Source organism: Syngnathoides biaculeatus, chromosome 20, assembly GCF_019802595.1.
Source record: "Syngnathoides biaculeatus isolate LvHL_M chromosome 20, ASM1980259v1, whole genome shotgun sequence".
NCBI lineage: Eukaryota > Metazoa > Chordata > Actinopteri > Syngnathiformes > Syngnathidae > Syngnathoides > Syngnathoides biaculeatus.
The window spans coordinates 6,634,368-6,660,960 of record NC_084659.1 but is presented as its reverse complement, the minus strand read 5'-3'; the positions used below and the strand labels follow the sequence as shown (position 1 = coordinate 6,660,960).

Genomic DNA, 26,593 nt, shown 5'->3' with positions numbered 1-26,593 from the left:
TTATGCGAGGATGATAGCTACAATGATTTCATAATCTGGAGAAAAGTTGACCAGATCACCAGGTAGCTTTAGCCTAGCTTTGCTTTCTCAGCAATGTCAACCATTTTTTTCCAGGTTATGTTAGCAACTTTAGCATGGTAGCATCTGTTTTAACCCTAACCAATTCGAATCAAGTTAGGCAAGTAGCTTCTGTTTCTGAATAAAGTTAGCCTCGCAGCTTCTGTTCCGTGGCGTCAACTTGATTTAACTTTTGCAGAATTCGCTCGTTTTGTCGCGAAGTCTTCTTGGAAAAGAAAGACAAGAGAAAAAAAAGTCAGGCTGCGTTGATAATTGTATTATCTTTGCGTTGAAAAAGCCGTCTCGCCAGCGTAATGGTGATATGACGCGACATGAAACAGTACAAGCAAAAAGGATCGTAAAGCTGAAAAAAATGACAATAACAATATTTATATCCACATCCAAATAACACTGTACAAAGAGCAGAGAAGGGGAGGAAAAAAAAAAAAGAAGAAGAGCTGGACCGGGACCGTGCTCGTGCTTCGACTCCTCATTCACGCACTCGGGCAAATACATTCACGTTCGCGGGCGGTACGTACGCCGCTGTTTCCACCTGGGCTGGCTAGGACTGAACCACCTGAGGGCGGCTTCTATGGCTTCTTCTGTGTGCGCCGTACACATTTTTACTTTGTGTGCGGACGCGGGCGTCCATTTTCCGTCGGGGTCCATCTCGCTGGTTAAAGTGCGCAGAGACCTCACGTCGTCCGAGGTCAGTCCAGGTAACAACCCAAAAAAATGATCATCCACGTTTCGTAATCCGGGCGCGCGTGGAGGACGCGTGCGGGGGTGGGGACAAAGTCTTACCGGCGTGTGCGCCTACCAGTTGCAGTCCTTCTTGAGCAAGGCGAGCACTTTGCGCGCCAAGATGGGCGTCCAGGGCTTGACGAAGCTCTTCATGTTGACCAGCAGGTGGCCCCGCCTCCTGTCGGCGTGGCCCGCCACCAGGTACTCCGCACCTGGACAAACGACACCAGCGCTCAAAAGGACGGCGAGCCTTCACGGCCAACTTTAAAGGGGAAATCTACTGGTTTGCATTAACAATGGATCCAATAGGTCATGTAATAGGCACCCTATTTTGATGTTTCATAAATCCTCTCTCATTTAATAGTGTTTTGAGAAGATTCTTATTGACAATTACCAATTTTCAGGGGCGCTGCCATTTTCGCGAGTCACATGACCTACGTGCGCGGATGTGACGCGTTACGTCCCGCAACAAAGGCTTGACGCCCAAATTTGAAACCACGACGCCGGTTCAAAAACCAACATCCGGACTCGAGACTAGAACCCTTGCCCGGTTCTAGCACCTCTTCGAAAGCCGACTCCAATTGAACCACATTCCAGTCTTGAGCCTCCAACTTTGAAGGCCAAAGCCGTTCCCGTGCGCGCGTATTTATGATGTTCAATCTCGAAATCGACAAGCCCATCACAATTAATCATCAACTCATCAAAAGTAGGACACGGCCGCACGGGAACAACGAGCACCGCGACGCCGGCGCGGACTGACCCGGGTTGAGGATGGGGCAGGTGCAGCCCCGCGCCGTCCACGACTCGGGGTAGAGGGTGACGCGGCCGCGCTGGAGCTTCACCTTCTGACTCAGAACCTTCTGGACTTTGGCCTCCACCTCGGCGTGCGAGCCCTTGTCGTGGGCCGCCAGGACCTTCACCTTCAACACTGAAAAAATCCCGCTGGGTCAGCGCGGGGTCACAGCGGGGGGGGCTCGGCGACAACATTGCAAGGGCGTGACGTGGCTCACCGTACGCGTAGTTCATGGTGCAGAACAAATGACTGTTGGTCAGCGGCTGCTCTTTGCACTCGCACTTCTCTGCGGGGGGCAAACACAGCATCCGTCAGTCAGTGCGTGTCATCCCAGGAATGCGATCCCGGCGTGTGTGTCCGCCGAGGAATGCACGAGCGGCGGGGTCAAAGACATTTCTGCGGGAGACATGGGGCTGGGGGGTTTGGGGATTCACGGGACACGTGCCGATCGTTGGCCCGTGTCCTCCCGAGGTCCGATGCCCATGGACGGAGGGAGAGCCGCAAGGGCAAAACGCGCACAAAAGACACAAACCTGAGTAGTGGAGGGCGGAGAAGAGCTCGTCCGCCCTGAAGATCCCGACGGACTCGCTGGAGTTTCCCTCTGGGTTGTAAGAGTCCGAGCTGCAACACGACAAGCAGACTGAGCGCAACCTTTGGGACACTTTGCTTGGGAAAACGGGCGGTTCTCAAAAATTGGGGAGGAGGGGGACAGACATTCGTTCAAGGACCCTCCCGTGAGCCCAAAACAAATTCATACAGACGACCGTGTGTAGCCCTAAATGTTAAAAAAAAAAAAAAGTCAGTTTCAATAAATTCAATGTAATGAATTGAAGTTTTTTGAATGAACATAAACGGGATGAAATGTCCTAATAAAAAAAAAAAAAAGAGCTTTTAATTGGTTTCAAAATTTGCAGTTTTTTACTTTGAAAATGATACGACAATCATCGTTTGCCGATTATGCTCACATGCGAACAACAAAAACATCTCCCGGCCTCTGAAGCCCTTTGAGACTCTTGTGCCAAACGACTCCACAAATACAATTAACCGGACTTGACTTTTACGGAGGCTTGCAGGCCCCGGGACCCCAGTTTGAGAACTACATTAACTAATGCACGCTTCCAAATAGTTTAGCAAGCGACTCACGCCAGCACGCAGTCCCCGGTGAACGGGTCGCAGTCTCCGGCGCAGTCGCACGGCCGGCAGCCGTACTCGTGGAAGCCCCAGTATCCCACCATGCACCTGTCGCAGCGAGCGCCGCCCACGCCAGGCTTGCAGACGCAGTCGCCGTTGGCCGGGTCGCACAGCGGGTCGCCGGCCGCTCGCGCCGCCGTGGAGCCCACAGGGTGGCAGTTGCATGCTGCGAGGAGCAAAGTGGGAAGTTAGCCAAAGGCTTCGGTTTTGCGCTAACAAGTTTTGGAATATAATTAAAGTTAAGCCCAATGCCCCCCCCCCCAACCCACCCCTCGTCAATGTACACGTTAGCTTGCCAGCTTCAATTTCTCATTAAGCTTGGGCAAAGTTAGCAACGTTGCTAGATAGCGTTTGAATTTGGAGTCCACTCGGGCGACGCTGACCTAGCCTAGCCTAGCCTGGCCCGGCGCGAGTTCGTGAGCGCGACGTCTTCGAATCTGTTCAGTCTAATCGCGACAAAGGCAGACAAACACACAAAGACATCATTAAGACGGAGCGTGAGAAGATAAACAATACGCCCGAGGCATACAATATCCATAAACCCATAAAGATAGCACATTTAGGCACTTAACAAGCACATTTATGTGCATTTTTACGTGCTTATCTCACGCGTTAATGTTCGACAGAGATTGCGGCCAGCGCCGTGTCATGCCGGAACGCGCGAGCTAATGTGTTTGCATATCACAGCGACGGGACGCAGCCAAGCACAAATACTTGGTTACTGTACTCAGCACCCCCCCACCCCCCACCCCGTTCTGCTGTGTCGCAGCTTGTGTGGTGCATGACAAGACTGTTTTCCTTACGCCCCCCCCCCCCCCCCAACTCTGGTATGATGAAAATGTTTCTTGCCACGGAGGGAAATTCCTCCATTGTCGGGGCCTTGATCTTTTTTTATCCTCAGTCACACGGAGACACCAACCTCGGGCCTTCGTTAGGGTGCACTGCTGCCCATATGTCACTGGGCATTTTTAGCTTACAAGTCAAAAGATGACTTTTGGGAGGGTGGGGGAGTTTGAATGACTAGCATCAGTGTCACAATGTCATAAGCCTTTGAGTTACTGGTGGTTGAACACAAACAGTGGCACAATACTTGTAGATGGCACAAGCATATATTTGCGAAAAGTGAGTAAGCAGTTTATATATATATATATATATATATATATATATACATCCATTTTTTTTGCCAGTTATCCTCACGAGGGTCACGGGGAGTGCTAGACCCTATCCCAGCTGTCAACGGGCAGGAGGCGGGGCACACCCTCAACTGGTTGCCAGCCAATCGCAGGGCACATCGAGACTCACAATCACGCCGACGGGGCAATTTAGAGTGTCCAATTAATGTCGCGTGTTTTTGGGATGTGGGAGGAAACCCACTCAGGCACGGGGGAGGACATGCAAATTCCACCCAGCTGGGGCCGGGATTGAGATATATATATATATATATATATATGGCGGTCACCGTGGTTACCATTAAAAACATTGTCGGTAAACAGATTGTTTTGGGATGGTCTGGTGTAGTTTGACAGTAGTTTTGGAGACAGACAAGAATCTCGCCGCGCACGCACATAAAAATGCACACGCACACTGCGGCATACCTGCAGGGCTGAGCTCACGACGAGGTCGCATCTGACAGATAATCGCTGGCGAGAATGTAGCCAGCGCTGCGTGTTTATAGATGGCTATCAGGTGTTTACTCAAGACTCGTCTCATCAGCGGAGGCTCGGCAGCACGCAGAGTGGGACCCGCGAGGACTACCCCAGCCGCCGCAAGAAAGCGCAAAACGAGCCGAGACGGACGAGCGCCGCTCGCCTGTGACTCACGGCCAAGGCATGTCGCCAACTGATGATTAACTCCGGCGTAAACCTTGGACGCGGCGTGGGCCGCCTGACGTTTCACACATACACACTCAGACGGAGTGCCAGACGCTCATCGGGAATCGGCGTTATCCGGCAAGCACGTCCCAGCTTGCGCTCTTCCTCATTCCTGGCGAGAATGAGAATGAGCGCGTTGGCGGCGGCCTCCGAGCGACGACGACGATTCACGCCGCGCTAAAAATGACTGGCTCGCAACTGGAACCCAAACTGCCGTTGTACCACCTTACCTGGCCACTAGGGGCAGTGTAATACATTCATGGCGATATGAGTGACTTAGTTGTTTTTCACAGAGGATAAAAAATATGTACTTATATCGTCTGTCTACATTTGCTGCTGCACCATTCGAGTTCAAATATCTGTCCTGAAAAGGGGCCACTCTATCCTTTAAAGCAATATTTACACAGAGTACATTCTTCTGATTGTACTCAAAGACAAAATGATCCTTTTGAGACACTTTCCACTTCCCTCGGGGCTCGGTCTCGTATAAATATTTCACATTTCACCTGCTGAACGGCGCGACAACGCATCGTCTGCAAAACGCCTGCTCGTGAAATGCAGCCAGTCGCACGGAAGACCACCCGGCGGTTTGTAAAAGTTCGTACAAAGTGCTGCAAATATGCGCCAGAAAGGTTGGGATGCACAGTGCCGCGATCTCGTCACAAAACTAAAACGTCCTCGCTTTACTGCGCTTAATCCTTTTTTAATTGAGGCGTCTTACGCTTGCAAGAGTCGGAGGCCGTGTGCGGCCGCCGGGGGTCCCGGTAGAAGCCGGCCTTGCAGTTCTGACACTGGCGCCCCTCGGTGTCGTGCAGGCAGTCGCACACGCCGCCGCTGCGCTGGCCCGAGTCCCGCCACGCCGACCAATCAAAATGGCAGCTGTGAGCGTGTCCGTTACACTTGCATTCTGGCGCAGAGGAAAAGAAAGAAAGAATGGTGAGTGGGTGGGACACATGCGGGGAAACAGTCAAAACAAGGACTATAGTTACAGTTACTATGTACGTCAGCCGGCTAATTAACTCGTGCCTTTGCTAGCCGACTGTACGTGAAAACACCTGAGGCCCACACTTGTACCTTAGCGATATGGCTGCCCGACACACATTTAACACATTCAAACGTCAGGGCCTTTACATGAGACTTCACGAGGTACGCCCGAATAATCTCATGGCAGCCAATTACAAAAATGTGCATAAAAATACTTTGAGATTGATTATGACTCAGATGCTGTTTCTTTTTTTGGCAGCCATACTGGTGTTGCCTGGTCTGGACTAATTTTTGAACGGTGCTAGTGTGCCTAATAAATTGTCGAAGACATTCAGCATTCTCAAATTACAATAATTGGTTCTAAAATGATTGATTTCGGACATGGATATGTTTTTGTTCATCAATCGGAGGCGACAGGCAGAAAAATGAAATGCTCTTCCACTAGATGGCAGAATGTACAATAAACTCATGTCTGCCTGCTGATGTTCATACCATAGCCAAGTTGTGAGGTCATCATCATTCCAATATAGCTATATCCAATCTATTGGACTTTTTTTCATTTTTGCCAGTGTGCCCTGAGACATTTCTCGTGTCAAATATGTACCTTGGCTCAAACCAGGTGGGAACGCAGGAGGGTCGCGCCTCAAATGAGTGTGGGGCGGCCATATTGGTCAGGTACAAGGTCAAGGCGCAATCGCGTCTGCACTCACTGCGACACTCGTGCGGCGCCCCCGTCAGGCCGTCGGCGGGCTGCCAGGGCCGGTCGTTGTAGAGCGCGGCGCAGCGCTCGCAGTGCTCCCCGGCCGTGTTGTGTCGGCACACGCACTTCCCGTGGACCTGCCGCACATCGGGACGAGAAGGGGGGGGGCTTCGTTAGACACGTTTGACGGGACCGAACGAGGCATCAGTGCCGACGGCGAACGCCGTTTTTCCCCACGCCTCTCCTTTTTCCTCCACCTTCACCTCTGACAACTTTTGACCCTTTGGCAATATCCGCCCAATCCATCTCTTTCTCTGGCGTATTCCCTCCACTGAAATTAGTGAATGGGGATTGATTGTTTGGCTTCATCGCTGGAAATAATAAAAGGGGGGGGGGGTCGGGTCTGAAAGGCCTGTGTGTGCGTGTGCATGAGAAGAGTGCAAGTATGCGGCACCGAGAGCACAATAACAATCTCCTTGTCATTCCTGAGAGCTGGAATGCCATGTATGCTGGATAATGATTGAATGGGGGGGGGGGGGTTGGAGGGAGCAAGGCATCTGAGGAAGCTCTTTATTTGTTTGCGTTGCGTTGTTTGCTGCTATGTGGGACACACACAGTTATACAACTTGGGACATGCGAACAAAAAATATGTTTGCTAAACTCCATGTTTCCCACGATACGCGTCTGTGACTAAGTGTGTGTGTGTGTGTGTGTGTGTGTGTGTGAGAGAGAGACGTGTTGCCGACTTGAGCCGAACACGTGACGGGCCCAACGTGTCCCCTATCTGAACTGACCTCAGATCAGCTTGACAGTTTTTTTTTTTTTTTTTTAAATACACGGGGTAATTATTTTTTGCATCACATCTATGCATCCCCGATCGCATACTATTAACAAGCTCAGGCTGTTAACATCTCTGTAAATTGAAAATAAAGGTTTTGTAAATTTGACACACCATGCAAAAGAGTGATTACCAAGCTAGCGATAATTGATTTCATAAATAAATAAAATCGGCAAGTGCAGTAAAGCCTCGATTCTCGAACGTCGCCATTTTCAAACAAATCGGTTTTCGAATGAAAATTTCGAGATTTTTTTTGCTGCTGTTTTCAAACGAAAATCTCTCCTCGAACGCCCCCGACAAACCCCGGAAATAACATATTGCGCGCGGCCAGACCAGCTGACCCACGACACGCTTTGTTGTGAATTCCCACGCCGCCGAAAAAACCCGGGAATAACAAAATGCGCGCGGCGCAAGGAGCTGACCTACTCACGACGCGTTTTGTTGTTGTCTATTCGAACGCCCCCTGAAAAAAAAAAATGGAAATGAGATAACGCGCGCGGTGCAACCAGCGCACTTATGTTATTGTGTATAACGCAGCCTCTGTACACAAACGTGTCCCGGTAGCGATTGTTGTTTTTCTTCTTATGGAGGACGACCGGATGAAAGCCCAATCATGGCTCCAAAGAAGCCAAATTGCTTGTTCAAAGTTATTCTGCACTTTTGTTAATAAAAAGTTTTTACAAGGCTGGGGGCCGAGTTGCTACAGATACAGAAATGCACTCCCAATCTAGCGTACTCTACGACTAAAGCATACATTTTAAGCAAAAAATAAATGTATATTTCTTAAATTATTTTATTATATGAAGTATTTAAACTATACATGTATTTCTACTATGCAGTTTATTATCAGGGAAAGCTAAAAAAAATGCTTTAAAAAGGCGAATTTTTTAGGCTTCGAACGCATTATTTCTTTCCATTTATTGTAATGGGAAACATCGATTCGGTTTTCGAACAAATCACTTCTCGAACCGTTTTCTGGAACGGATTGTGGTCAAGAACCGAGGCATCACTGTATATCAAATGAAACTTTAGAACGGAAAAAAAACACCTCACTCTTTTGCTTTTGACTGCGTGACATGCGTGCGCTCATGGCTGACAACAAGGCACTCGAAAGCAGCCATGCCGGAAGAATAGCCAAAGCAAAAATGCATTTCGGGGCGCAGGCATAGCTGGTTGGGTAATGTCACGTTGCGAGTGCGCTGATATGTACAATGTGTAAGATATGTACTCTACTGTGGAAAACTCAAACGTGGAAAAACTGTTGAATGCAAACAGCTAAAAAAAACAATTCAGTACGACACAGTTCTCAACAGTCGCCTCACAAACAAATCTCTGATTTTACAGTTTACAAGGTCGAGGTTACATCATTCCATTTTGTAGATTTAGCGCCCCCCAAAAACGCAAGATCAGCAATTTTGAGATCGACAGGAAGCAACTAGCGGCAAGATTGTTAGAATGTAGCAATTAGTCCAGCTACTGTGTGTGTGCGCTCGAGTGGCTGTCCAGGGACGTCATTATGACCGACCGTGTGTTTATGAGTTAGCTTTGTGGCTAACTAACAGACAGTGTAATCACTCTGAACAGAAGTTCCCTTCATCCAAACACACACACACACACACACACACATTCACATGCACACTCGTCTGACGATGGAGCCATGTAGCCTTCCGTTGGGTTAGCAACTATTTTGAAGCATATTAAAAGTACATCTCTGCACTACACACACAGGATATTACACTGCGTTACATTCATTTCCTGGGACTTAGCCTGCTCATAACCAGAACCTACGCGGGCTTAGCATTTAAGCTAACCTTCTGTCTTCAAGTCATTCTTGATGTTTTACAGCATGGGTGTCAAACTCAAGATCTGTGGGCCAGATGTGGTTCGCCGCACCATTAGAGGTGGACCCCGTTCAACGTCTGGGTAGCAGAAACCAGGGAAAGCTAAATATAGTCTGCACATGAAAATCCAATTAAAGGGGAAAAACACATTTATCTTGACTTAAAATTCCATCGCTTCGTGCTTCAGCGGCACCGCACCCGTCCACACATTAAACGGGAACACAGCTTCTTTTGAAGAACTGCTGCCAACGACAAACGCAAACAATCGGCCGCGCTAACGCGATTCGCTTGGAACTAGGCAACAATTCATTAAAAAAAAAAAAAAAAAAAAAAAAGGAAATGGATGGACGCCTTTGTTTCCCGGCGCTGATTGCAACAGAGGAGATGGATGTTTATGTGGACGCTCGCACCTTCGTCGGCGCCGTCGTTACGCATGAAAAACATCTTTGCTTTCAATTCAGCAGGAAACGTCGCTGGCGATCTGAGTGGGCGGGGCCAAAAGATGAAAGGAAGCACGTAAACCCGGCGACGTCCCGGCCGCTGCCGTTATTTTCGTTAAGACGAGTGGCAACAAAAAGCGAGACGGAGCGGCAGCGCCGACCATTAAGGCCGCTAATGGAGCGTTTAGCATCCGCTTGACAGTAACGAGCAAAACGAAAACATTACAAGTGAGCCACAGCCGCGCGTTGACGTCCCGCTTTATGGAGGATTGCGGCTTACATTATTACAGTATTTCTGTCTGTGTACCAAAGTGATTCATCGCCATCTTCTCTTTCCTGTGCGGCTAAACGACTAATCGATACGTTGTCACTTTTTGCCAACCAAACCTTTGGCGTACCAACCTTTTTGTCAGGCCTACCCAAATATGTATACTGTATTGATTTTGCTTTTTGGCACCTTCTTTGGAGTTTTAAAATAAAAACCTGTTTTGGCACCTTTTTGTTGGAATATGATTTTTTTTTTTTTTTTTTGAGCCAACGGAGTCCACGTCAAATTTTATCTTGAGGGCTTACCACATGGTTGGTGCGGTCCCGGACGGGCTGGTACCCCGGAGCGGGGACGCACTGCTCCGCGTGGCCGTTGCAGAAGCAGCTGCCTTTCACGATCAGGTCGTAGATGGCAAAGTGGCGGGTGGCGTCCTTGGCCTGGCACGGGCACGCCTGGCGCTTGAGCAGTCGGATGCGGATGTTGGTCACCCGCAGCTGCTGCTGGCCTTCCAGGCCGAAGGGGTCCAGCGACTCCCATTTGGGGAGGGCGCGGTAGATCACCTGCGGAGGAGAATTTCAAAAATAAAATATCGATTCGAGGCTTCCTGCGAGGGTTGACTTCGGGTTGGTGCACCATCCACTCGGAAGGTACCAAAACAAGACAAGTGCGTGGTACTGCATTGTGGCACCCTTCTGAGGAGTCCCAATCAATTTTGAAGCCTGCCAAAAAAAAAAAAAAAAAAAACATCTGTGCTGGGGGAACAGCCATTTTTGGACAGGTACCACAATAACTCATTTGTACTGTACCACTTTTTGTAGCCTCTCGTTGCGGAGTACAAAACTCACTGATCTGTAGTGTCAACATTTTGCACCCCTCTGTTGGCGTACCAAACCAAAACCAAATTCCAAGTGGGGTACCAAAATAACTCACCTGTTCTTCTGCAAACACTTATGGCTCCCAAATTTACCAAAATAAGAGCTCTGTGCGATCGCACTTTTTGGCACCATCACGCCTCTCGTTTGTTATTTTGGTGCGCTGATCGTTGCATCCCATCGCCATAGCAACGTGACCACGAGGGTGCTGGAGATCCTTTCAGATTGAAGATCCCCTTTACGGTCAGCCGTTACCACGGCAACGGTCGCCACTGGTAACCAACGCCCCAAAGAACGTGTGTGTTTGTAGTGTTTCTTCGTCTGTGTGCGTCGTCCCGATTGGTCGGCCTGGTGGCTCCCAAAAGTGTCATCGGTGGGGAGCTATTAATTTCCTGCTTTTTCGCAAAAGGTGGCGGGGTCGCGGCATTGTGGTGCCCCGTTAAGGGAATGCCACAAATTAGGGGGTGCACGGGTCGGCTTGTGGAGGGCGGGGCGTGGCAAGGGAGGCCACGCCAGTCTGCGGGAGTGCACGCCCGAACAAAGACGGGGGACAGACGCACATAACTCAGGACGCCACAAAAGGACCGAGACAGCGCGGCCATTCCTCGGTGGCAAATGCACACGGACAACAACGAAATCCTTCACAGAACGACAACCTGCTAGTGCTCGTGCTTGCAGCTCTGATACTTTTAGCACCCTTGTGTTGGCGCGCTCTTTGTGTATATGCGTGGGTGTGTGCGTCCAACCTAAATAGAACCTTTGCACCATGTTAGCATATTAATGATTAGCATTCTCTTTGAGAACGGTTCCAAACGTTTGGGTGACGGGGGATCCATATTTGACATTTTATGACACCGGAGGAAAGCGAGCGGGTTCACCGCGGGCCGCTCGTAATCTTCTGTGCCTGAGTTCCGGCTTGTGGGGGTGGGAGGTGGGGGGGGGGATAAAGTAAGTCTGGCTCTGAGGCGGGTAATTCCATCAAAGCACACCGGACTGTAACGTGGTAAACAGGCACAATGGGCATTGTTAGGGGGCGAGGAGGGCGTCGGACTCATAACCTCCATCGGGGCAGCGGCAGCACTTCCTTTCCAGCAGACATTTTGCTGACTCGAAGTGTCATTTGCAAGTACGGACATCTTTCTGCCACATTCGCGTTAATTCATACACACAAAACACTGGAGAACATGAAAACGTCGCTCCCAGATTGCAGAAAGGCCCGGGGGGGGGGGGGGGTGGACTGACACACGAGCCGACGCGCTTTGGTGGGTGCACGGGAGCCACGCCGCCGTGAAGCCCCGCCAGAGGTCGGCCTGCTTGCGACGCCCTCATCGTGTGTGTGTCCCCCCCCCGGGTGTCGTGGCATGGGTGGTGCTGACTGACAATCCCTGAAAAACAATCTGTGCTTCCACTGCATTACAATAGCACAAGGTGTATTGAAACAGGGAGGGCGGGGGGGACTTATTCTCTGTGGAATTCAATCGCTCCAAATCGCTGTCAAAATCAAATTACGTCAACTGGCATTGGTGGGTAGGGGGTGTGTTGGCACAAAGCAGAAGGCTGCCAAGAAGTGGCGCATGAGCGCTTTCAATAACGCGCCATCTTGATAACGAGCCTCTCAGACTTAAGAGGGGCCAAGAAATTTTTTTTTTTTTTTATTGTCTCGGGACTTCAACAGCGCCGCGTTGTTATTCAAACATGATGTCAGCTGCTTTGGAGGCGAAACGTACTTATCAGCTATTTTGGTAACCTTCAAAACACTTGGGAACAAAGCAGAAGGGTGCCTAAAGTGGGATATTATAAAGATTTTAATGACTCATAACAATTGATAACAGTTTCTCAGATTGGGGGGGGGGGGCATAGATTAAAAAGTCCTCTATTGCCTGCGGACTTCAATAGTGCCAAATTCTTATCTTCCTGTATCGCATCCAAGCCAAACAACGTCAGGAGTCGAGATGCAAAACGCTGTTATCACTTATTGTGATGACTTCAATGTGATTGGTCCCCAAAGGCCGTACCATAATGCGGACTGATAACATGGCTGACAGACCCAAAAGGGCTCCATTGGATAAAAACGCTTGGACTGAAGTCAAGAAAGTAAGAACATGGATTCGCGCACGCACACGCACGACATTTAATGAACACACATTGCTTGTATTAAACATGAGCGGAGTGCGGCGAGGTCTCGTGTGTCGCTCAAAGCACGCTTGTTAAACGCTCACTCGTGCACGTACACGCACCCTTTCCCGCGCAAGTATGACTGCTGTGGCATGTTGCGTGAGCATCTGCGCGGATTTGTTCCAGTCGGACGGGCGACCATCAATCATTTAGTGCGCGCGCATTTCACGCCAGCCATGACATCATCGCAATTTGACCCCATTTACGTGAACCGTCAAGGTATTCACATCCTTTAGCCCCCCCCCCATTAATTGTTCAGACGGGTACCAAAATAAAGGCGCTATTCTGTACTCCTTCTTGCTTTGAAAACCATTTTAAAATGATATCAAAATAAGAGCTCACTGTGTCAGGGTACCAAAATGATAAATTAGTAACGTATGTTTTTGGCACACTGCTGTTAAGGTACAACCCACTCCACAAGGCGGTACCAAACTAAAGGATCTGGACTGTCAGACGTTTTGCCAACCACTCTGAAAGGAACTAGATCGTCGAAAGGTTTGTTTTGGTTCCCCAGTTAAAATGTTGTGGTCGCTTTCTTTCTATTGGTTGGACCCACACTATCGCTTATTTACAGCAAGTCGGTTACGTTACGTTAGCCGGGCTACCGCGTAAGCGTTCGCTGTTTAGCGCCTCACCTCCCCTCGGGTGCACGGGTACGCCCTCGAGTACTTGGACGTGCAGGCTGCCCCGTGCCGCCCCGCCGCCGCCGCCTTGCCCTCCGGGATCCCGAAGGTGGCGCTACAGTTGCGGGCGTAGTACTGCAGCGTGTGCCACGTCTGCCCGAAATCCTGCGAGCGCTCCAGCGCCATGGCGGCGGGCCGCGGCGAGCGGAAGACGGCGATGAGGTGCGTGAAGTAGAACTCGGCCTCCAGGTCCAGCTGCACCGTTTCCGACTCGACCCCCTCGGCCGATTGCCACCAGGTGTCGGGATGGCGGAAGGACGAGTCGGACATGGCGCCCGCCAGGTGCGACAGGTGCGGCAGGGCGGCGTTGCACTCGCCGCACTTGGCGGCGCCGCAAGGCGGGCCCGGGTCGACGTAGGCGCAGTAGGGCTCGGTGCCGTTGTTGCCGCACACGCTCTGCGTCAGGACGCGGCGGCCCAGCGCCAGGTTGCCCATGCGCGGGTTGCAGGCCCGGCTCTCGCAGCGGGGTGCCACGCCCACGCGGGGCGACGCCTGCGACGGGGCGCCTGAGGTGCAGAAAAGCAAACAAAAACGTCAGCTCACGGGACGACTTGGAGGCGGGACAGAAACGTTTCTTCATTTTTGGAAAGGATCATGGCCGCCGAAGGATGGAAAGGAAGAAGGTCGGAGGAAGTGAGGTGGGAGACAAGAGTGGAGGAAAGGAAGGCCAGAAGAAAAAAAGAGAGGGAGTACGGCGGAAAGAACAGAAGGATGGATGGATGGATGGATGAAAGAGTCAAAAGCCTAATTTGAAACCCCAACTGGAGAACAAGGCTAGAAACCCAAATTTAAAACACAAACCCTGTTTTTAATTTAATCTGGTTAAAAGGTTTTCCAATTCGAAAATTCCATTCAGAGAGAGAACGAGCGAGCGTCCAAGCAGCGTCGAGAGGACGCAGACGCGACGGAGGTGCCGCCGTCGTGCACCCGCCGGCCTCCGACACTGACGCAGATTGAGCTCGTCAGCCGGGCGGCGTTCGGACGCCTACCAGATGCGCCGCCTCGTCTCTCATTTACGGCGTCCAATCTGCACGCTGTTCTCTTTTGTGCGCCAGACGCTAAACACGTTGGCTCGTATTAAAAATGAAGCCTCGGCCGGGGAGCGCTCAAGCGGCACGTTTGCCGCTGTTGAATTATGTAACTGTCTGCAGGTGGGGAGAGGTCGCCCGACGAACACATTGTGCTCATCACCGCGGGGGTCAAATGAATACTTGTTACGTATCTTTTGATGCCGGATTTCAAGCCAAAATCCCACGAAATCAACAACACTGAAAGTCTGCACATATTCACCCTTACTGTCTTCACTCGTGAGATTAACGTGAAAAATATGACGATGTTATTGGTGAACGAGAAGTTGGACACTGTGTTAAAATTGGATCGTGACTCAATATTGAAATTAATCAATGTTTCCACGGGACGTCTGTACGCAGCAGGGATCAAATTAACACTCTGCAGGTCACATTTTAATACCAGACTTCATTCTAAATCTCAGGACCATAACAACTGCAAAATGCTCACATACGTACTGTTTATTGCAGGCATTCGTGAGATTAACATGAAAAATAATCAGATGATGGTGTTGTTGTTATTGCAGAATTCAAGCGAAACACCGAATAAAACTGGGACATGGTGTTCAAAGTCTGTAGAAACCACTCTGGCCATAAAAGATTCAAAATGACAAATAGTCCAATGGACTTCAGCATGCGACTGACACTTTCGGCTCAAGTCGAACTAAAGAGCGGAACCGACCTGCACCTGACAACACGCTCGCGCTCAGCAGCAGCAGAAGCAGCGGCGGCATGTCGTCTCAACTCCGACGCGATCCACGAAGTGCCGCGCGGAAGGCCGGCTGGAGATGTTTTGCGATTTCAAAAAGAAAGACGAGACGAAAAAAAAAAAAAAAAAAAAAAAGTGCACGGGTTCAAATCCGCCGCGGCCGCTCTCAGTCACTCAGCTGAGATCCGGTGAGGCAAAGGCGCACGACGGCCGAGGAGGAGGAGGAGGAGGAGAAGGGAGAGCGAGGCCAGACGAGGAAGCATGATCCCGTGAGGAAGAGGAGCGAAAGTCCAGCTCGTGCGCCGGGACCTGCCGAGTCTTTCATTTCCACGCGCAGCGCTTCGCCCCGCAAGGCTAACTGAGGAACACACACACACACACAAAGGGCTCCTCCTCCTCCTCCTCCGTTCTTGCACTTCACTTAAAGGAACATTCCAGCTCCTCACACATCCACAGTAGAGGAATGAAGCTTTTGGGTAAAAAAAAAAAACAAACAAACAACAAAAAAATAATCATATTACAGTGTCAACTGGTTGTTTACGGGCTAATTTACATTTCTTTTCCACTTTTGGCCCCAAAATGACTACCTTTTAGGCTGTGCAGATGAATCGCAGATTCATTTTTATTCACAGACAAACTCATTCGCTGAGGCTAAAGTCTCGTTTAAAATATAAAAGTAGTGCTTCGGCACCATCGTGTTGCCAAGAAACTGCGTTGAAGTCAACTGAGTAGTTCAATTTCTGCACTTTGCCGCCATCTTGTGGCCCTTCAGGGCAAATATAAACCCCCAATTGCTTTTTGCCACGTCATTAGGTACACCTGCAATATAACATCTGTATGTAATAATGTCACTTTTTCCAAAGTCCTTCTGAAAGTTTGTTCAGTGTTGCTGATGTTCTCCAAATATTTTGGTCACCCTAATGAGCACAATATGTACTGCAAACAGCAAGTGCAATGTGTCAATCAAAATGAAGAATTTTCTCCCATTTGATCAATAATAATAATAATAACTAAAAAGGGTGTAATCGCAGCATGGTGGCCGCTGCTGGTATAACACATTGTAAAGGCGTTTGTTCTTGTTCCATGTGGGTCAAGCTGCAGTGGCCTGAGCTGGTCTCTGGTTGGTGTGTCTGCTGCGTAATGGGACCGCGACCTCCATTTTGTGCCCGTGACCCGTGTGCGGTGCTGCCATTTACCCACTTGTTGCGCCTTTTGTCACTGACGTCACTGGTTTTTTTTTTTTTTTTTGCCGATTGTCTCCAAAGTCGGGATAATACTTTGCGCAAAATGAGCCGTCAGCACGCACGTAATCGTCGTCGTCACGGCGTAAGTGACGCGGATGCTGATGGACGCGCTGCGTATTAACAAGTCCAAAGGTGACGTAACGGCGGCAGTATTCCAAATATGCGGGAAAAGATCAGGTTTAAACTTGCCAGATGGCTCAGCGACACTTAGTTGCGTAAATCGGAGGCATGCCTTCAAAAAAAAAAATTTGCGCACAGAGAAAAAGAGCTGCCCAAACATAAAAGCTTCATTTACGACAATCACTTCCCTTCGTCTTCTACACCGGGTTGAACAGATTACAAATATTTTTTTGTGTTATAAACATGCATTTTAACACATTATAATATGCATTATTGAGCATTGTTTTGTGTGAATTAAGAGACTTTTAATCAATGATTCAAATCAGGATGTTCGTGAAACTGCTGCAACAGAGAGTGCGGGTGGTGTGTCCCCCCTTAAATCATGGTAATACAAAAAAAATTGCATCAAGTCTACTGGCCTCATTTTTTTTAATTGGTAATTGAATTCCTCTAAAAAAAAAAAAAAAATCAAATATGACAACAAAGCTATTAGGCCAACGGTGCATTAATGGCCAGCCGTCCGATTTGAAAATCAAAATGTGGCCCTTGATTATAAAAGTTTGTTCGCTAATGTTCTATATGTTAAAAAAAATGGAAAAAACGCGTTGATAAAACGTTTTGAACCACTTTTTTTTTTTTTTAAAGAAGTTTCCTGGAGTAATGGCCTCCCGCCGCCGGGCGGCAGTGTCTCAACAAAACAAGCTCAGAGAGGTCAACAATTTTACTTCCGGTGTGGAAAGCAGCGCGAGGGAGTGCGTCCAAACGCTTTTGTGACGACAAGCTAACTAGGAAACTCCTCACTAACACGTTTAACCCTTCGAACAAGCGGAAATGGTAAGTTTGATATAGTTCGTCCGCATAACTTTCGTGGGGTTCATTTAGTCTTATCCACGCGACATTTTTTTTTAAAAGCTGGTTAGCAGTTAGCTGCATTAGCTTCTCCTCAGTGTGTTCCAATGGAATGAATGAAACGCCCCGCACTTAGGCTAACATTAACAGACGAGATCGATTTTTTTATAAGATAATTTACATTTAGAACTCGGTTAAACACTCTGCCTTAACTTTGGCAAGTATCGCTGTGTGGTATTTGTACTACACGATGTCCCTGAAGCCTGGAGGCAAAATTCACGTTTTATTTAAGAGGAGAGTTTCAATATCAAGATGTCATAATATTTCATGTCTTTTTTTTGTTATTTTGCAGAGTTTACCCTTGAACCCCAAGCCTTTTCTGAACGGGCTGACGGGCAAGCCGGTGATGGTGAAGCTGAAGTGGGGCATGGAGTACAAAGGCTACCTGGTCTCCGTGGACGGCTACATGAACATGCAGGTGAGCACGAGCAATGGACAAAATGTGTGACGTGAACTTAACTTTTTAAGAGCGCTGCGTGTCATGTTTGCGGGCAGCTGGCGAACACGGAAGAGTACGTGGACGGAGCGTTGGCGGGCCATCTCGGGGAAGTCCTCATCAGGTAATCTGAATTGAGATGAAAACAGATCAAAAGCAGTTCATCTCCATCAGACTGTCTTGTGTAAGTGGTTAACCAGTTTTTTTGTTTTTTTTATCCCCTTCAGGTGCAATAATGTTCTGTACATTCGAGGTGTTGAAGAAGAGGAGGAGGATGGAGAAATGAGAGAATGATTCCGAAGATGACGACGTGTGTGCGCGTGTGATTTTTAGTTAAGTGTGCGTGTGTTTTCACCATGTGAAACTAAATGAACGCTTGATTTTTTTTTTTTGTTGTTGTATTGTTGGAGACCCCACATTTTTGTTCTTGACAATAAAAACATTGTACACTTTCTTATTAAACTGGACACGTTTATTGAAAACATTGCGTCCTAATTTTAATGTGTAATAGGTCAAAATAAATCCCTGGAGGACAAAAAAAGATTAGTATACATCTAAAATATGAATAGGTTTACAATTACACCATCTTGTGTGTCATACAGGTCAGAGAACACAGGTGATATGTGAAGTTTTTTTTTTTTTTTTTCTATCGTATGAAGGGCTACGTGACCTGTTTGCTGCAAATTTCAGACTCTGTTCATTACACGTACATAAAATATTTTTGTTTTAATTTATTGTGGTAAATTAAATTGCAGGTATTTTTAAATTTTAATTCACTTAAGCAAGTCAGATTCAAAATTGAAAGCACAAATAATAGTAAGAATTTGTGGCCTATGATATTTTTAGAACATACCTCGCGGGCTACCATTCGTCCGCGGGCACCGCGTTGGTGACCCCTGGTCAAAGGGCTGTGATGACGCAAATCTATCCATTTGAAGAGCAAAAGTACATAGAGTACCACAAACAGTACTCTATTATATGCAGCACATTAGTTGACAGATATCCCGTCCTATTGCATTTTTTAACTTTACGTGATACAATGTTTATTGCACACTGCAGGTTCAGTTGTTGCACTTTGTAAGATTACCTTGAAATCAAATCAAAAGCCATTATTTGTCATTATATGCTGTGCATACAACAAAATGAGTGCTTTTCTGCAAGGTGCAATAAAATAGAATAAAAATTGAACATCTTAGGTAAAAAAAAAACAGAATACATCAAGGCACAATGCACACATTATTACATTTTTTTAGATGACATTTACTGTACTTAAAATAATCATTTGTAGGAATTTTGTTGAACTTAGGAGAGAAAACAAAGCAAAATAGATTTTTTTTAAAAAAAAAGGAAATTTGGGACAACAGAACAACGAACTGTGTGAGCTGAAGAAGTCATGAACAGTTTCTCGTCCACGCCATCTTGTGTGTCATAGATGTCAGAGAACACGTGATAGGTGAAGCGGGAAGTTTTTTCTATTAATTCATCCGATTGGGCTAAGGACTGCGGTGACGTCATTGGAAACCTATCCAATTGCAAAGTTATGAGAAGTTTGTCAAATGTTAAATTGAGCTTTCATTATCAAGAGAAAACATTGATATACTTTATTCTGTTGGACTGGTAATTGTTGCAGTTTAAGTTATAGTATCACTATCAGTATACTGCACTCGACTAAGTCTTCACTTTATTTGGCTGTATGTTAATTATTGCACTTGCTAGTTTAGCTTCTTTATTGTTCAACAAGCAGACATGGCGGCACTCTTACCTGTTTCCCTTTTTAGGAACTTTTTTTTTTTTTGGTTGTTGTTAAAGTCCCGCCTCTTGTGCACTTCGACCTCCGCAGCTCAAATATTTGTTTAAAAAAAAAAAAAAACAACAACCAGAAAAAGGAGGGCAGGCTGCCGTCGGAAGCTTTTCGAGGCGCCCGAAGACGAAACACGCGCAACATGTCGGCTAGCTTGAAACTGCTGGTGAAAAACGCTCAGCAGGTGCTGGTGATTTGCAACAATGGGGAGAAATACCTGAGGAAAGGCGACGGCGGCGACATCGACCTTCACGTCATCCACGACGGGAGTGTGGTCGTCGGAAGGTTAGTGGAGAAAACTAAACCGGGGAGGGAGACAAACCCCCCCCCCACCGACGACAACCCCCTGAAAAAAATCACTTTGGATTTGGACCTGTCATTGATTGGGATTGGCGATGTATGAACAGCGCCCCCGCAGGCCGTCTCGGGTCACTGCACACCGACACACGCCCACTTCGTTGGCATTTTTTATTTTGTTTGTTTTTAATCGTGTCAAGCACATTGTGGATGAAATGAATTTACTTCGCCATTTTAAAAGGGAATGTATTTTATTAATTTGCAACATTCTTAGTTCATTTTAATAACTTAGTTAAATTTTCAGCATTTGTAGTTGTAATTTTATTCATTTGCTTTTTCAGCATTATGTTTTTTTAACGTTTTTGTCAGCATTTTCTTTATACTTAAGTTTTCTTTTAATGGTGAATTTTTTTTATATATGGATGAACGAGATAGGCTTAAATGGAAAAAGATGACACACTGTGGCAACCCCTAACAGGACAAGCCGAAAGAAAAAGATATTCATAATCAGAACGGGTTTTTTTTTTTTTTTTGCATTTTGTAACATCTGCAGATTGAGCTTTATTTATCATTACAATTAGTTTATATTGAGTAGTGGTCCCACACACTTACAAATATTTATTTGGGTTCATTTTTTTCTCAATTATTACATTTCTTCCTTCCTAGTAAGCCTGGAGACCATTTGATAAAGAAATCCTTCTATAGTTTAGCTGGGCCAGCACGGTGGGTCAGCTGGTTAAGCATTGGCCTCACAGTTCTGAGGACCAGGGTTCGATCCCGGCCCTGCCTGTGTGACGTTTGCATGTTCTCCCCGTGCCTGTGTGACTTTTCTCCCCCCACATCCCAAAAACATGCAACATTATTTGGACACTCTAAATTGCCCCTAGGTGAGATTGTGAGTGCGGCCGTTTGTCTCCATGTGCCCTGCGATTGGCTGGCGACCAGTTCAGGGTGTACCCCGACTCCTGCCCGTTGACAGCTGGGATAGGCTCCAGTGCCCCCTGTGACCTTCGTGAGGATAAGCAGCAAAGAAAACGGATAGTTCGTCAGGCTTTCCAACTTTTTTGTCTTTTGCATGGGTTCAGCGACGGCCTGATTAAGGCGGTGGGTCCAGCTGATGTCATCGAGCGGCGTTATTCCCAAGCTTCCTTCGATCGCGTGATCGACGCCACGGGGATGTGCGTCCTGCCCGGTGAGTGTCGGCCATCTCCGCTCTTTGATGTGCTGATTTATGACGATGATGATGATGATGATGAGGAGGAGGATGACGACAGGCTTGGTGGACGCGCACACTCACCCCATCTGGGCCGGAGACCGCGTGCACGAGTTTGCGATGAAGGTAAGCCGGAACGCGGCGGGCGACGGACGGCGGCGGACTGACGATGTTTCGGCCGCAGCTGGCGGGCGCCACCTACATGGACGTGCACCGCGCGGGCGGCGGCATCCACTTCACAGTGGAGCGCACGCGGGCCGCCTCGGCGGGCGAGCTCCTGGCGTCGCTGAGCGGCCGGCTGGAGCGCGCCTGGCGGGCCGGCACCACCCTGGTGGAGGTGAAGAGCGGCTACGGCCTGGACCTGGCGGCCGAGCTCAAGATGCTGGAGGTGATGGAGGAAGCCCGCCGCGCTCTGCCCATCAACATCTCCTCCACCTACTGCGGCGCCCACGCCGTGCCAAGGTACAATCATTTGGTGATCACGCAAAAACACGTTCAGAAGGGGAACTGCAAACAATCTCAGTGTGGCTCAGCTTCTGGCGGGCACACGTCAATGGTGGACAGGCCATTAAAAAAAGAAAAGAAAAGGCCTCCTCGCAACGTTCTTTGCCAAATGATACAAATTGTGTTTTTCTCCTACGAGTAGTCACATAGTTTGAATCGGTACTGTTGTACTTGTCGGCATCCTTCAGTCTCAAATAAGAAGAAAGCACTTTCCAAAAAAGAAAAGCTTTAAGCTGCTTATTGTGTCATTTTGAACGATAGTTAAATTTGCTTCCCTTTCTTCAAATTGCAGAACGTGTACTTTTAACCAAGCTTTTAAATAAACAAAGGTGAATGCCAAATGAAATGTGGCTACTTGCGCCCCCTTGCGGTGGCTCGACGAACCAGAGGGAAGAGCCTGGAGGAAGCCACCCGGGACATCCTGCAGGTTCAACTTCCGGCGCTGAAGGAGCGAATGGCGGCCGGGACGCTGCGGGTGGACAACATCGACGTCTTCTGCGAGGAGGGCGTCTTCGACGTGCCGTCCACGCGCGCCATCCTGCAGGCGGGCAAGGAGATGGGCCTCAACGCCAACTTCCACGGGGACGAGCTCAGTCCCACTAACGCCGCCGAGGTAGGGGTCGGTTCGACGGCCTTCCGGCGCGCCGCGATTGTCAAAGCTCGTCTTCGCGTCCCGCCCGCAGCTGGGAGCCGAGCTGGGGGCGCTGGCCGTCAGCCACCTGGAGGAAGCGTCGGACCGGGGCATCGCCGCCATGGCGCGGGCCGAGACGGCGGCCGTCCTGCTGCCGACCACGGCTTACGTCCTCCGGTAACGCGCGCACACAAGCTCACGCGTATTCCTGAAAACTCGTTACACTAACCTCCGCACGTGCGGCCAGCCTGCGCCAACCGCGGGCGCGAGCCATGTTGGACGCGGGCGTCATCGTGGCCCTGGGCAGCGACTTCAACCCCAACGCCTACTGCTGCTCCATGGTGAGTCCACCGCCTAGCGTCCGCCCGCACCTTCGGCGGCATTCCCGATCTCGTCTCCCCTGCCGTCGTCAGCCCATCGTCATGCACCTGGCGTGCGTCAACATGAGGATGTCCCTGCCCGAGGCCTTGGCGGCGGCCACCATCAACGCCGCCTACGCCCTGGGACGCTCGCACACGCACGGCTCCTTAGAGGCGGGGAAAGACGGCGACCTGCTGCTCGTCAATGCCCCGCGGTAAATATCGTCATTGGGTCCAAGCCCTGAAGTTTTTCCTTGTGTCCTCAGGCGGGAAAACTTGACCCGTTTGCGTTGGCGGGAGAATGATTAGGTGCTGATCGATCTCCGTGCACAGGTGGGAGCACCTCATCTATCAGCTGGGCGGACACCAGGAGCTCATCCGCTACGTCGTCGTCAAGGGCGACGTCATCTACGACAACTGCCGCACGCTGGCCTTGTGAAGTCTCGGGAAAAACAACGTTCCAGAATCTTCGCGTAGTCAAGTCATGATCATTTTAGTTCACGGCCGATCGCTTGGGATTTGTACGGAGAACCAAAAAAATACGGCATAGATTGTGTGCTTTTATTGAACATGTCAGGACACTTGTAAGAAATACTTTTGGTACCAAAGTGATTACTCGTGAATAAATGAATGTCGTGCTATTGCATACAAAAATGTGTAACGTACGTTTGAAAAATATGGAGGCGCATATACACTGTCTCGGCGACGGTAGAACGCGGAGGCTCAGGCTTGGTACTTCTTCCCGGCGCGGTGGATCTGCTGGTACAGCGTCATGGAGAAGGCCATGCCGAGGAGCTGAAAGCGACACGAGGAGATTACGGCGGGCCGAGGCGGTCTGAGCGCTCCCCCGTGCTGAAAAGTCCCCTTTGGGATTAATGCGCATGCGTGTAGAATTTTTTTAAATTTTTCTATTTCCGTGCAAGTCAAAGGGGACTTTTCAGCACGGGGGAGCGCTCAGACCGTCACAACGGCGGGCGGCTGAGGTTTCGCCTCACCTGGATGACCAGCACGCACATGGCGACGGTGCCCAGCAGGTGCTTGTTGTCGTCCAGCCATTCCTCAACCTTCTCGTAGCAGCCCTGAAACAAACACAAAATGTCCGCCGTGACATATTTGGTCGGAGAAGGTGCGTTTATGCCACAATGTAAATGCAAAAAAACGAGATGATCAATACTTCAGTATAAATTTCTTCTGTGATTTTTCAAATGTACAAAATGTGCCTCGGCTGAGTCAAGGTTGGGAAAGTGGATTAAACATTACCAGTGGTGGGTCACATGTGAACGGCTAGCAAGAGGAAATCTCAAACTCGAAAATAGGGAGATCGCTACGTGCATATTACGCTGCCCTCTGGTGGCCAAGCTTTGCATAGCAGAAGGAGCAGCACAATCAAGTCACCCCCCCAAAATAAAAAAAGATGTTTGTTTTGTTTGCAAATAGATTTTTTTTAAAAGTACAGAACTCTTCACATCTCTTTCTCAACATTTTGTGGATGCAATCTAGCAATTGTTGATTTTGCTGTTTTTAACCCATTCATGGGCAGCGTCCCATTTTTGGGACATCATGATTTTCACGCATTATATCCTTCAGTATATCAAATTATTTAAGTGTTTTCATCTGAAGACATAATTTGGTATCAGGAGAGGTCAACTCATCGGTCAAAGTCAGCAGTTACATTTTTGGGACGAGATTATAAATTAGTAAAGTTATCATATAACTTAACCATAAACGAAAAAGAAGTTATTTCCTTGATTGTGGCCTGTTAGGAGATTTTTATCCCAATAAGGCAAAAAATTGCCACCCTGCCCACGTTTACGTTGAATCTATTCAGGCATACTGACCCGCGTCCACAAGGCGTTGGAAGCGTTGCGCCCGCATCCCGAACGGACGAGCTGACAGCAGCTGTCGGGAACGCCGTTGAGCTGCAGCGCCGCGTGCCAGTCGCCGGAACCGGTCACGCCGCAGCAGCGTCCCTGCACGCGCCATCCACAAACCGCAGATTATTATTTTTTCGAGGATTTTATAATTAGCCCACATGGCAGCAAATCTTACCTCCACCTGGATGGCGTTCCAGGCGTCCCTCAGGCCGGCGTTGTTGTCCGTGTTGTACAAGACCAGCCCGTCTTTCAGGTCGCGTCTGGCGTTCTCCCCCACCTGCGAGGACGCGGGACGACCCGTCGGTTGCGTATCAACCGTCGCGTACGCGACGACGTCCTACCTTGTCGGTGTAGACGAAGAAGAGGATGAGGAGGATGAGCTCGGCGAGCAAGATGATCAACAGGACGATGAAAAACTGCGGGGGGGGGGGGGGGTAATACCTTTAGGATTTCTTATAGGATTTGTAGAATTCATGTTTGAGGAATCATGAATTATGTTAGAATTACGAGCCAAAGGGCTTCGCGTGGGTGAAAAACAAAAAGAAGAAGCAAGAACAATAAAAATAAAATTTAGTTTTTTCCATACAAAAGACAAAGGAATAATGTTGATAAAATGCAGCCGTTTTGGTACATATTTATCGAACTTTACAATGAAAGCATCAAGAAAATGTAAAATTAAAAAAATGTTTTGTTGGATTTCAAAGTTACATTTGACCATTTGGCTGCGGCGTTGCGCCCGCCGCGACTCACGCTGAGCAGGAGGCACTTGTTCTCCTTGATGGCGCCCAAGCACCCGAGGAAGCCCGTCACCATGACGACGGTGCCCAGCGTGACGATGAGGTTGGCGGCCGACAGCGACGGGAAGGACGGCGAGAGCGCGGCGAAGTCGCCCTGCGACACCGACAGCCACACGCCCACGCCCAGCAGGCCGCACCCGCCCAGCTGCAAAAAAAGGACACGGGAGGGGGGGGGGGGGGGGTGTCACTCGGTTGCCCCGGCACGTGCGGGACGCTGTTCGATTCCCCGTGAGTGGATCCATCACCCAAAAGAGCAGGTTGAAGAGGAAGAGCATGTACTTGACGCAGCAGACGCAGCCGCGAGCCATGGCGACGATCGCCGGGCCTGAGAGAAAGCGGAGGACACGGATCTGCAAAAGCAGCTTGCAACAACAACAAAAACTCAACCCTCTGAAGATTGATATTATTATAAACATCACAGAAAACTCACCACTTGAATACGTTGACAGAGGAAAAACGAGGACGACCTGGAAAATATTGACAGGAAGTGCAGTCACAAACACGATCTGGACTCATTTCTACACTTATTTTAAACTTTCTCGATGGTTGATAATTAAGCCATCTTAAGGCACAATGCTATAATAACAGCTTTAAGTGTATTACTATCATTCTTACCCTAACCCAACATTATCTTGATTTAGTGTCGCCAACTGACAACAAACTTGTCACGTGACGTCACTGGAGTCAACTTCCAATGACGCCGAAAAACCAAGTTTGCGCTTCAAAAAACAAGTCAACCTCGAGCTAGTTGCTGCTAAACCCGCAAGCTTTTAAACCCCCGGGCCACCGGACCACTGATAAGACGGGAGAAGCCTACTTTGGAGGACTTTCTCGAAGGCCGAAACCGTTTTTCGTGCCATGAAAAATCACAACAAGCGGAGTGGAAAAAATGTTGGCCTATTTCTTACCACACTACTTCCTGAAGCTCGTCATTCCGCGGATGGCTGCCCGGTTTTCATATTTCACATGCTGGTTTTCGTGAGTCGAGTTGATTTCAAACTGGGGGGGAAAAAAAACGAAACTCGCTGCCGACAAAGAACCTGAAGGAAGTTTAACCGAAAGTCGACGAACATCTGCAGTCGGAGGAGGTTCGATGCGCGGAGGGCGAAGCTCAACGGCGGAGGGAGACGCACCGCACAAGGTCCCGCTTGGGCGCATGATTTTATTGATTTATT

General features: G+C 48.8%; 4 protein-coding genes across 11 annotated transcripts; 2 read left to right on the top strand and 2 right to left on the bottom strand.

The window, feature by feature from the left end:
- Window positions 1–318: 318 nt before the first annotated feature.
- ntn4 (netrin 4) lies at window positions 319–18,075 on the bottom strand. Of its 5 annotated transcripts, none has more exons than XM_061807973.1 (11): window positions 17,967–18,073; window positions 15,207–15,702; window positions 13,410–13,963; window positions 10,033–10,287; window positions 6,351–6,477; window positions 5,378–5,563; window positions 2,738–2,951; window positions 2,127–2,215; window positions 1,812–1,880; window positions 1,562–1,729; window positions 319–1,013 (listed from the first exon to the last, which is right to left on the bottom strand). In XM_061807973.1, exons 2-11 carry the CDS (start codon window positions 15,256–15,258, stop codon window positions 874–876), a joined length of 1,854 nt encoding a protein of 617 aa, XP_061663957.1. In that variant the 5' UTR covers window positions 15,259–15,702; window positions 17,967–18,073; the 3' UTR covers window positions 319–873. The 5 variants fall into 5 exon arrangements, with proteins under 5 accessions (XP_061663957.1, XP_061663961.1, XP_061663958.1 ...); XM_061807977.1 differs by having other exon boundaries at window positions 1,644–1,729; XM_061807974.1 differs by having other exon boundaries at window positions 15,213–15,702.
- Window positions 17,274–18,404, top strand: snrpf (small nuclear ribonucleoprotein polypeptide F). Its single transcript, XM_061807988.1, has 4 exons — window positions 17,274–17,431; window positions 17,799–17,924; window positions 18,002–18,066; window positions 18,170–18,404. The coding sequence occupies exons 1-4, from the start codon at window positions 17,429–17,431 to the stop codon at window positions 18,234–18,236; spliced, it is 261 nt and encodes an 86-aa protein (XP_061663972.1). The 5' UTR covers window positions 17,274–17,428; the 3' UTR covers window positions 18,237–18,404.
- Window positions 18,405–19,875: 1,471 nt separating this feature from the next.
- Window positions 19,876–23,241, top strand: amdhd1 (amidohydrolase domain containing 1). Of its 2 annotated transcripts, XM_061807982.1 has the most exons (9): window positions 19,876–20,028; window positions 21,126–21,232; window positions 21,315–21,379; window positions 21,438–21,715; window positions 22,145–22,370; window positions 22,441–22,565; window positions 22,636–22,729; window positions 22,802–22,962; window positions 23,081–23,241. In XM_061807982.1, the coding sequence occupies exons 1-9, from the start codon at window positions 19,886–19,888 to the stop codon at window positions 23,184–23,186; spliced, it is 1,305 nt and encodes a 434-aa protein (XP_061663966.1). In that variant the 5' UTR covers window positions 19,876–19,885; the 3' UTR covers window positions 23,187–23,241. The 2 variants fall into 2 exon arrangements, with proteins under 2 accessions (XP_061663966.1, XP_061663967.1); XM_061807983.1 differs by lacking the exon at window positions 19,876–20,028 and having other exon boundaries at window positions 21,298–21,379.
- Window positions 23,242–23,287: 46 nt separating this feature from the next.
- On the bottom strand, window positions 23,288–26,557 carry LOC133493974 (tetraspanin-9-like). Of its 3 annotated transcripts, none has more exons than XM_061807987.1 (9): window positions 26,327–26,557; window positions 25,849–25,885; window positions 25,664–25,780; window positions 25,372–25,563; window positions 24,963–25,037; window positions 24,797–24,898; window positions 24,586–24,717; window positions 23,743–23,826; window positions 23,288–23,542 (listed from the first exon to the last, which is right to left on the bottom strand). In XM_061807987.1, exons 3-9 carry the CDS (start codon window positions 25,724–25,726, stop codon window positions 23,471–23,473), a joined length of 720 nt encoding a protein of 239 aa, XP_061663971.1. In that variant the 5' UTR covers window positions 25,727–25,780; window positions 25,849–25,885; window positions 26,327–26,557; the 3' UTR covers window positions 23,288–23,470. The 3 variants fall into 3 exon arrangements, with proteins under 3 accessions (XP_061663971.1, XP_061663969.1, XP_061663970.1); XM_061807985.1 differs by having other exon boundaries at window positions 25,664–25,743; window positions 26,327–26,556; XM_061807986.1 differs by lacking the exon at window positions 26,327–26,557 and adding an exon at window positions 26,034–26,251 and having other exon boundaries at window positions 25,664–25,743.
- Window positions 26,558–26,593: the final 36 nt, after the last annotated feature.